Raw genomic sequence first — 10489 nt, 5'->3', positions numbered from 1 at the left:
AGTCACCCGATACTCATCGCATTGGTGTAACAACTACAAATGATTTTCACATAGACTGTAGAGATGTAAACAAATCGAATAAACATCGGATGTGATCAGAATCGGATATCTCCTGACAGAATACGAATACCCATAAACAGATATAAATGCTAATTGAATACAGATTTTCAACTATCCATGTACATCCTTAACTCGTGTTACCAAGACTTTCCTCCCTCTAAAGGATATGATTCACTAACAATTCATGTCTCTCAATTGTCGTAGCTCTTTTTCTCGTTATTTAAAATCCGTAAGAACTTCAAGAATCCTCAAGATCATTTAATTAATATCATTATTAATTGATATCTATTTGAATTAGATAGATTTTGTTCTGAATTTGAATCCAGAAACATCATTAAACGGATACCTAGCGAATTGATTATGGATTTTAAACTGTCCGTTTAGTCCTTAGCCACCAGCGTTCTCTATTAGGAAATGGTACCATCAACCGATTCTGATTATGGGCTACAACATCCAACATAGCGAGCCCGGAATTCTGGATTTTGCTCCTGGGTTATGGTTTTAGAAATCCGATTGGAATAGACAGTCACTTTCAAATTAGCCCTAATTCTGATGAATGACGATTTATAAAATTACCTTTGTAATATCATTTTCCTTTCCTTTCCTTAACGGAGTGGTATTTGTACTTTCCAATAACGTGATCTTGAGGACAAGGAAGAACAGGCTTTTTGATCAGTTTTGTCTCAATGTCTGGAATTTCTGGGTAGGAACTTGACTCTGGATTCTCAAAGATATGAACAAAGTATGTTTCCAATGATGTGATTTTAGTTTATTTCGCTGCATTTAGTATGCATTCTTATGTAGATTTCACATTCTGTGATGAAAAAAACAAAGAAAGCGAAACAAATCTAGATTGCATATCAAACGCAGTCCTGTTATAATTCTTCTCTCATACCAGGACATGTGAGAATCACCCATCAACTTGCCAAAACGAACAGCCAACAGCACTATAATGATTAAACAAATGCATTGCAACATAGATGAAAATCTGACTAATGCATACACAAACAAACATGTAATAGCAGCTAGTGTCCTTTGAGTAGTTAAGATCAGACAAGTCTCATGAAAGATACCTGATCGAAATGAAAAGTACGCAAATGTCGAATAAGGTTGCATCCAAGAGGTTACCTTCCTCTTCCATTTAGTGTTAATGGGTTCAGTTAACAAAACATGCTTTTTTTTCTAACATTGAAAAATGTAATCAAGAATTACTAATCCAGCCAAAGAACCAAGGGAGACAGACAATACTCTCTCCTACTGATCTAAGTTCCATTTGCATTAATGTATTGGCACAAGAGCACTTGTGCATCAATGTGATACAGATCTGCTCTAATGATACTTCATAAGCTTTAAGAAGGGTTTTTAACAGAAAAGAAGGATATGCACAAACAATATAGTTTTGTAATACAAAAAATGGGGGGAAAGTGTGGAAGAAATTACAATCAACCAAAAAGATATAAAAAACTAGTGAAATCATTACATCAAGATTCTAGATGCACCAATATCAGGCAAACAATATTTCTCCCACAATGAATGATGACTTGTGTTGGTTAAAGGTATGCTGTACCAGGAAGAAGGCGATGAAACCACGTGGCATCTCAGCTAACAAAAACCTGAAATATTTTACTCATTAGTCAACTATGTCCTGTAATAGCCGACAGATAGATGCAGTGAGTAACACAAACAGCAGAATCAAAATACAGATAATTGAGATTATTTACATTCATCAACATCACTGAAAAGGGTTAAAACAAGTACCCAGGTGAATCCACTAGCAGATAACAGTGGGTCACTGGTCTACATGATTTGTCTTGTATACATTCTACTCATTGTGAGAGACAACTCTATTCCCTAATACAAGCAGTACAGATTTCTCCCAAACTAGTTCTTTTAGAGCTCCACTTCCAGAGTTTTTTTTTTTTTTTAGGGTGGTGGGGTGGGAGGAGAGGATATTAGAAGTATGTTGCCACAATAACTCAATTTATTTTTAATACAATTCAACTAGGTTCTAGACGCCAATTTCTACATTCAACAAAGAAGTCCAACAAAATTGTTTCAGCTTTTTCTCTTACCAGCGATGAGTGTAACAAGTACTAGTAGTCAATAGTCAAGCAAAATGTATACATCTTTGTATAGAAAAGGTTCAGTTCCCCAGGATAGACTTTGGATCAATGCATAATGAGAAATCAAACCTGTATTCTCATGGTGGTCATGGCAGCTAGCTTCTGGTTCATGCCATGTGGAGTGAGAGAGGACTCCAGCAAACTCGCTTTCTGCTCCTACAAGTACTGAGCCCCTCTTTTCGTTTTCCATTGGAAATTCAAGAGCGCCACTAATGGAATCTAGTTCACCTAAAAGTGAATTCAGATGCAAACCACAGGTAAGGATTGCAAGGCAAATCCTTAGGACCAGAATAGAGAGATTTGAAATAACTGAACACTGCACAATCCGATGGGGCTGTATAGGGGAATAAACGGAGTTATGGTTCCAACGGTTAGATCTGGAGTTATGGCAATAAGAACAAATAGAAACTTTCCAAAACAGATTTAGAAACCTATAGGGAAATAGGGAATAGTAATAGATCTGAGAGTTCAGAAACTACCAGAAAGTAGAAAATAGAAACTCAGATTTGGTAGTTAACAGAAATAGAAAGGTAAGCGTAAGACCAAGGATCAAATAAGAACATAGGACAGTTTTAGAAACTCAGACGGACAAATTAGTAAGTGAGACTGGAAAATAGTAACTAGCAGAAAATAGAAGTTAGAATAAGTAGTAGTGCTGTACCAGAGTTAATGAATAGGCAATGTACTACCAACAAAATGTGGAATCGATGCAATGAAGTGGTATCTATTTCAGAAAACAGCCTCTCTGCGAAGTGGGTTTAAGCCCACATACATTATGACCCTCCCCAGACCCCACAATGGCGGGAACCTCATGCACTGGGTATGCCCCTTTTTTAATCTGATCAGAAACTCAGAAGAAACTAGCAGTAGTTAGCGGACAGAATTACAAAACAGAATGGTAAACTTATATGCGCAAGAAAGAGGAAAATAGATTCTGAACTTGTATGCACAAGGATGGAGAAATCAGAAACTGACCTTACAAAAAAAAATGGAAGAAGGATGTGGACTAGGCCTAACACCTAGAACTTGAGTAGCATCTCACCAATTCAACTTGGCATCCCACCAAGGCTGCCATTGCATCTCACAAGAGCGAACTGCATCTCAAAAAAAAATCACAGCAGAGCTATAGTTTTGTCAAAATTGTTGGGGTAGTATGATTCCCCTGCTTCTTTATTTATAACTTTCCAACACTACAAAAACATAGTAACTCTTCATGCACAAGCGAGAGAGTTCCAGAGAAAACAAAGTAGGAAGATTCTGGACTACTATAAATTAGAAACTAAGAACTTATCCTGTATAGGACCTAAATCCTTAAGATTTGGGCTTATAGAATTGGCCCATTACAATAGAGAATTAAAAAATACTAACCCATGGAACACTCAATATTAAACATATTAGTCAATTCTTGCTCCAATTTGATGGCATAGTTTGCTGCTGGCCTTCTAGTTCTTTTGAACTGTGTCATCTATGCGCCTCACCCTGAAGTTTGGACCCCTAGTTATGGAGGCAAGCAATAGCCTTGCCCCCTCCCCTAACCAAGCCCCCTCCATGAATAGGCTAAGGGCTTGGAATATCAGGGATATTGACAACAATGTCAAGCATTTTGAAATTGAAAGCTTAATGATGAGTTCACACTGAATCTTTTGGGCCTGGTTGAGACTAGGGTTAGAGGTCTTACCGTGCACAAACTGATCTACTCAATTACAAGGCATTGAAGCTGCCTCAAGAACAGTCCCACACCATTAATGACAGGATCAGGAATCTCCAAAACCAAAAAAAAAAAAACTCTAGTTGCTCCAGTTACTGTTTCTGATTAATTTATTCAACGCATGAACACATTGATCCCAGGAAAAATTGCTACAGTGATTAAATTTGATTAGGGTAGTATTAAGCCAGAGGAGTCCTTTGGCAACAGCCTGACAACCCTGTGGTTTCTAAAGATGCCCATGGCAGGTTCTAAGCAATTTTAGTACTGACTTATCCTGAAATGAGAAAACTGCAGGCCAAAACATTCAATCCCCTCCCCTTGAGGTGTCTCACAGACACTCTTGGCACCGCTGGCTTATTCAACCTCGAGCGAGAGAATCAGAACTTCACATCGATGAAGCAAGGTGACTTGTCTAATAGAATCTCCAATAAACTACATAATGCTCCAGTTCCCAATCATGCAAATCTTACACCAACACAAATATGTTTTATTTTTAACCCTGAAAAAGATATAAATATTCTGTCACATGGGCTCATAAACCCAGTATGAGCATATTTTCTACATAAGAAGTTCTAAAATACAACAGTTTGGACCATTGCTTAGAGCAATGGTAAAAGGTTCGGGCTGTCAAGGGCAAATGCCCAGGTTTGAGTCTTGAGGGCAGCCACTTTGCACAAAAATGCCAAATGTTAGGACCGACTCCAAACTCACCCCTCCCAAGACCCTGCATAGGCGGGACCAGCACTGGTTAATGACTTGTTTATTTGATTACCCAGACGAGAAGCCCATCTAGCACCATTCAAACATGATTTGTCATAAAGAACACCACATTCCTGCATTGGTGAGTATAGGGAGTTCTTGCCCTACACTTTGGGTACCCACAGTCAACTAACCAATACACCATCCATCCAAATAAAATAAGATAAACAAATTGACCTAGTAATTACCATGCTAGCAATAGAACATAGGTCCAGGACTGGGTAACATTTTTAAATGTTGCAATATATAAAAGAAGAATTTATTCATAAAAGTTAGAAGGATTATGTTACCTAGGATAATTGGTCATAGTAATATTGCTTAGTTTTAAGAAACAACTATCTAACCTTATCTGGCTTCAGCTTCTCGCTTCCAGAAGCCAACTTCTCAAGTTTAAAACATGCGGCTAACCAAATTAAAGCATGCCAGAAAGCTTAAGCCCATGTAGAAGGCATCCTAGAAGCTCCCCCAAGCCCCTTAATGACAGCTATATGGTTGCATCTTCCAAGTGTGAAACATCTCACTCTCCCCCCACCCCCCCCCCCCAAAAAAAAAAATATATATATATATATATACACTGCCGTACAAAATGCCGCTTGGTTGAGGGCGAGGTTCTAAATCTAAACATGCGAAATTTCGGGGAAACCAGTTACTTTTTCTGGGCTATGTGGGAAACCTTGATTTCGACCCGTAGAAAATGTTTTTATTTTTTTTTTTTTTGTCAGGTTTTTTGTGTACAACGTAATTTTTGCCTTTTAAAGCTAATAAATGAACTATTTTAATTATACATAAAAAAAAAAACCAAAATGGAACTTTTGGTGTTAACCCAAGTGTGCTAGTGTACACTGAATGATGTTGTACACTAGTCTTATTAATTTGTTATAAACACTAAGTCTACATATAACTTAAATATTAAAAATGTAAATACGACAATCAAATCATATAACTTAGATAATGAAATTAGTCATACAACACTCGCCACTCAGTACCAAGAGTTTCTAGGTGGCTCCAATCCACGAGATGTGTACCATTGCAGATGTCCTAGCCGCTCCTCTGAATGCAACATGTATGAATCCCACGACATGTTTTGAGCCCAATTGTTCTGAAAGTCCATCAATGCCCACATATAAGCCCCATCATCAACATGTTGCAAGTATCCCAACACATGGTTGCTTCGAAAGAATTCTACTATGTTTACTACTGTGTTGAACAAAAAAGAAGTTTAGGGGAAAAAGTGGGTTTACCATGAAGCTCTAAGAAGTCTTCTCTAGGTTGATTTTGGTTGATATTGCAAGATAGTAGAAGAAGATTGCAAGAACTTAAGCAAAAATTGATGTTTTGTGGCCAAATTCCCCCTTCTCAGTTAAAACCCACAATACTCGAGAGATTCTGTCGAAATATGGGAAACAGTGTATGTTTCCATCGAAAAATGTCACTTATATAAGCATTGGTTGAACCATGCAAAACTTCGAAACCAGTAACATTTTGGTTTCAACACCTGGTTTCATCTCGGACCATACCAAAACTAGGAAATTTCGGGGAGATTTAGAACCATGGTTGAGACAAAATGTCAAGGATAAGATCATACATGCTATGTGAAGAAGGTAAAGCATTCAAATCTGATGAATTGCATAAAGGTATACCATTCTTACAACAGATAACATTACATCTAATACCTACCACCTTGAGTTTTCTCAAGCCCAACAATTTGTCGAAAACACCTTAAAAAGTCTTTAAGATTATAAATGGAATCCTCCCAAACCTACCCATAATCCATCCCTTCCATCTATTCTAGAAACCTTTCTCCACTATTGCGTAGTTGACAAAAAACATTATCAAGGGTTAAGTTGCACTATTGCAACATGTTGCTCGCAGGTTTGAAACTTGGAAACAGTCTCTCCTTCGAAATAGGGGGTAAGGCTGCATACATTTACCCCTCCCAATCCCTATAGTAGAGGGAGCCTTGTGCACTTGGTTGCTCTTTTTTCTTTCCACTTTGATCCTAATGTCCACACATTCCATACATTGGTTGGCCGCTAATGAATACCATATAATACTTCTTTTCTTCACAAATGCATAAGAAAAAGTGATTAAAAATTCCAAAACCACCCTCACGTGCCTTGGAAACACATTAACCATAATATCTCATCACAAGCATTATTAGTCTAGAATATTTTTTATGAGAAAAGCCAGTTTTCTTTGCAAGTGATAGTGTTTCTCCGTTTATTTCTGATCCCTCTCCCAAAATTCCTTGAGGATTTTAAATTTCTCATAAGGTCACAAGGAATTATTTAACCACTACCTCAAAATCATAAAAATAAAATTTGTTGACCCCAGCCCACAAGTAGGCTCTCCAAGCCTCCAGCAACACCAGTTGTTCTCCGGAAATGGTTTTTTTGCTCCAATATAACACCTTGACACAATTCTAGGAAAAGGATTAATACAAATTGTCTTGAAAATATCTAGAGATCCTCTCATTGGCCTGCATATTCTCTAAATCGACACTCACATTACACCCTTGAGCATATGATTTTGTCTTCTAGCATTGGCTAATCAGTGAAAGTACTTGTTAATGTCATCTCATCACTTGATCCAAAAGTGCTTTGATTTCTAGCATTAAATAATTTGTCCCCTCCATGTCAATTCTTCGTACACCATCTGCAATTAAAGCTTGTCCCTCTATTGTTCTAAAAGAATTGAGATCAAACTTAAGGATAGGTTAAAAGTCTTCTTGTTCCTTCTTCCAAACAGTGCTTTGCTTTTCTTGAGCTTCTTCAGGAACTTTAATCCTTCAACCATCCATGCCCTCCCGCACTAGTTCTTAACCTTTCCTAAAAGAGGAGAGTGACACAAAACTAGATATGGTTGGGCCATACCTCAACCCTTTCAACTGTAATAGGATTATACAATGATTAGAAGCCAGTCAGGGAAGGGAGATTTGAGAGAGATTAAAATATTTCTTTTCGTAGCTATTCAATGCTACAAGCCAACCGATCCTCTTGGATGCAAGAAAAGCCTGCATATTGCATCATATAAAGCTTGTACTTTGCAACCCCAGATCTCTGAGATTTGTAATTGAGTGATAATCTGACATTAAATTTAGGAATTTGAATAGTTGCAGCCCTTACAAAGAATTAAATGGCAAAAATGAATGGGATAAATGAAGTTCATAGCGTTGAAGTGCTTAAGTTTTTGAATGTTGGACATGGGAATTATATTATGGATACATATTGGAAACAGGTGGAAAACCATTATTTTACTTGGGCTTACTACTATGATTTTATAACATCTTCTTGCAAAAATTGGAAATATCATTTTACAAAATATAGTCACATTTTGGTTCAATAAACCTCCTCCACAACAAGGAGACAACCAATTGTGAGAACTTTATGATAGAACATATCAACACAGATTATTTAAAAGAAAAAAAAAAGGATAATTAACCTATCAACAGTTACTGATCATTTCTCTAAATACTCAATGCACAAAATCAAAGATAAGTTGAAATAATAAGTGCTTGAGATGGAGAACAACCATGCTATTGAATCTTCTTTTCCTTGTTTACAGGTCTGAGAATCATGCTTAAGACGTTATCAATTTTCCTGTAATGTGTTGAAAGGACTTCATGAGCTTTATTCAGCTTGTCATCAACATGATCCTGGTACTTGTCGTACAAAGCAGGAACAGTGAGAGATATAAGAGCACCTGTGGCAAAGTCAACAAAAGTGAATCAACAAAGAAATGAATAGGTCACATCAAGATGTAATTGACGCAGAAAAATCGCTAAAGGATAAACTAACATAGTAGACGTCACGTTAAAAACTCACCAATATAGACAAAAGTGAGGAAGCTGAAGAGACTCCCAATATAAGAAATCAACCATAGGCTGAAAATTACCTAAAAATCCAACCACGGTTGCAGACAGAACAAACTAAATCAATTTCACTATACATACACGAACAAAATCCTATTTCAAGATAAAGCAGTTCTAAAATATAAAGGGGAGAGGAGGAGGCAGGCCAGAATGGGGCCCGAAAATATTCTTTATTTTCTTTCTGATCAATACCTGAAGGAAAAGTTTCACATCTCCTCCCAGAGAGATATCATGGGCAACTTTCAGTACACGATTTGCCCACGCTCTTGCTACATCCGCAGCTCTCACAACAAAATCATCGGAGACTTCCAGATCCGGAAGAGGAGGAAGAGGCCTGAACCACGATACCAGTCACTTCAGGACCCCAGCAAGCAGAAATGCATAATACTAAAGAGCTTGAATAGATTGAATTGAATACTAATAGAATTTAAAAGGGAAAGAAATAATGGAAGAAGCAAAATGTATCCGAAAATTTCAAACGCAGTACCTATTGAGGAGAGAAGCGGACTTCCCCCACAAGAACAAGATTGTAACCAGAAGCAAGAACACATTAGCTGCAAATGATAACAGACCGTATCCAGCCCATTCGAACATGAACCAAAAGGCAGTCGTTGCTACTAGCAGAAAAGCCCCTGTACTCCATCGTTTCCACAATAGCGCTTCCGCAACTGCAGAACCCATTACAGTATCAATATCCAATCAAACAAGAACTCATGAAATGAATAAGAGGAATAAAAAGAATGACTCAGTAGATCCAGAACAAAAAATAATAATAATAATAATAATAAATAAAAATTCCAATCCTGAAAAAGCAATGCCAGATATAGTGACAGCGGTTAGACGGGATCTTCGGAAATTCACAGAAACAAACGAAGCGCAGATATAGAGAGAGAAATAGATGAGTATGTACTTGTGCCACCGCCAAGAGCTTGATGAACAGATTTCCGACGAGATTGTGATGAAACAGATGAAAATTGCTCTCCGAGAGATTGACTGTCTAAATCACCGTCTCCCATGATCGGTACACGTAAGGGTTTCGTACCCAAGAAAGAAGACGAGGGAGACGGAGAACTAGAGAAGCTCAGTAGCCAACAAAGAATTGAAGCTGAAGCAAACTAAACTGATTTTGAGAGGAAAAGTTTCAATTTTTATTTTCGAGGTTGAGCAACTCTCTACTGGAAGAAGAACCGTGCGTTCACGACCCAGATGACACATGCCCACTATGGTGATATCCTTATTCCAACGACTGCTTTCTGTTTACTTTCACATGACTTTTCCCTTTTCTTTATTTTTTTTAAAAGATGAACTCACTCGCGCTTGCACACGTGTTTTTAATTTTTTTCTGAAAAAATCCTATCACTTGATTCGCTTCTATGGTTTTGAGTTTTGGTATCGAATCGCTCATTTCAATATTTGATATCGATATGTATCGATTCAGAATTTCAGATCGGATATCAGTTTGAAAATAGGTGTAAAGGTGTAAAATCAAAATCTACTTTTCGCGAAAGTATGAGCAAAATTGACCAATCTGATCCAAACACTTCTCTATACTTATCTTTATATTTACTTAAATTCTTGTACTTTTAAATTTTTTTTTTAATTACTTTAGAAAACAAAATTTTCACCTCTCTTTCCCTTGCGAAATTTAAATCCCTGAAGTAATCCACCTCAGCCCTGCCATTTTGCAATTGCACCCTAACTCCAACCCCCATAGACCTACAACTATGTGAGATTGGATCTGATGCTGATATGATATAATCGTTTGTTCGTATGAATGAACATCCAACATCTATTTATTTTACTTTTAAATATATCCCTCTTCACCTCTGTAATGATAGAAAATGGAATCAATGTTTGAATATCCACCCGTACAATCAGGCAATTATATGAGCAATGAATTCATTCTCCACCCACATCACTCTATCCCATTTTTCTTAAGAAAAAAAAAAAAGTGTTTTATGTGACTTT

General features: G+C 37.2%; 1 protein-coding gene across 2 annotated transcripts; it reads right to left on the bottom strand.

Moving 5' to 3' along the window:
* Positions 1-1318: 1318 nt before the first annotated feature.
* Positions 1319-9776, bottom strand: LOC122072945 (reticulon-like protein B11). 2 transcript variants are annotated; one of them, XR_006138612.1, is made up of 7 exons: positions 9432-9776; positions 9009-9189; positions 8714-8855; positions 8475-8544; positions 8182-8352; positions 5637-5749; positions 1319-1673 (listed from the first exon to the last, which is right to left on the bottom strand). XR_006138612.1 is itself a non-coding variant. In XM_042637388.1 (6 exons), exons 1-5 carry the CDS (start codon positions 9535-9537, stop codon positions 8186-8188), a joined length of 666 nt encoding a protein of 221 aa, XP_042493322.1. In that variant the 5' UTR covers positions 9538-9775; the 3' UTR covers positions 1319-1673; positions 8182-8185. The 2 variants fall into 2 exon arrangements, 1 of the variants encoding a protein (XP_042493322.1); XM_042637388.1 differs by lacking the exon at positions 5637-5749 and having other exon boundaries at positions 9432-9775.
* Between the last annotated feature and the right edge of the window lie 713 nt (positions 9777-10489).

Source organism: Macadamia integrifolia, chromosome 3 (assembly GCF_013358625.1).
Source record: "Macadamia integrifolia cultivar HAES 741 chromosome 3, SCU_Mint_v3, whole genome shotgun sequence".
Taxonomy (NCBI): domain Eukaryota; kingdom Viridiplantae; phylum Streptophyta; class Magnoliopsida; order Proteales; family Proteaceae; genus Macadamia; species Macadamia integrifolia.
Note: the sequence above shows the minus strand (reverse complement) of the source record. Positions and strands in the feature narration are given on the sequence as shown.

Coding starts and splice junctions, on each gene's coding strand:
- LOC122072945 (XM_042637388.1), bottom strand. CDS start 9,537: ATGGGAGACGGTGATTTAGACAGTCAATCTCTCGGAGAGCAATTTTCA. Junction 8,856..9,008: donor TCCGCTTCTCTCCTCAATAG/GTACTGCGTTTG, acceptor ATCGTGGTTCAG/GCCTCTTCCTCCTCTTCCGG. Junction 8,545..8,713: donor ATGTGAAACTTTTCCTTCAG/GTATTGATCAGA, acceptor TTGGATTTTTAG/GTAATTTTCAGCCTATGGTT.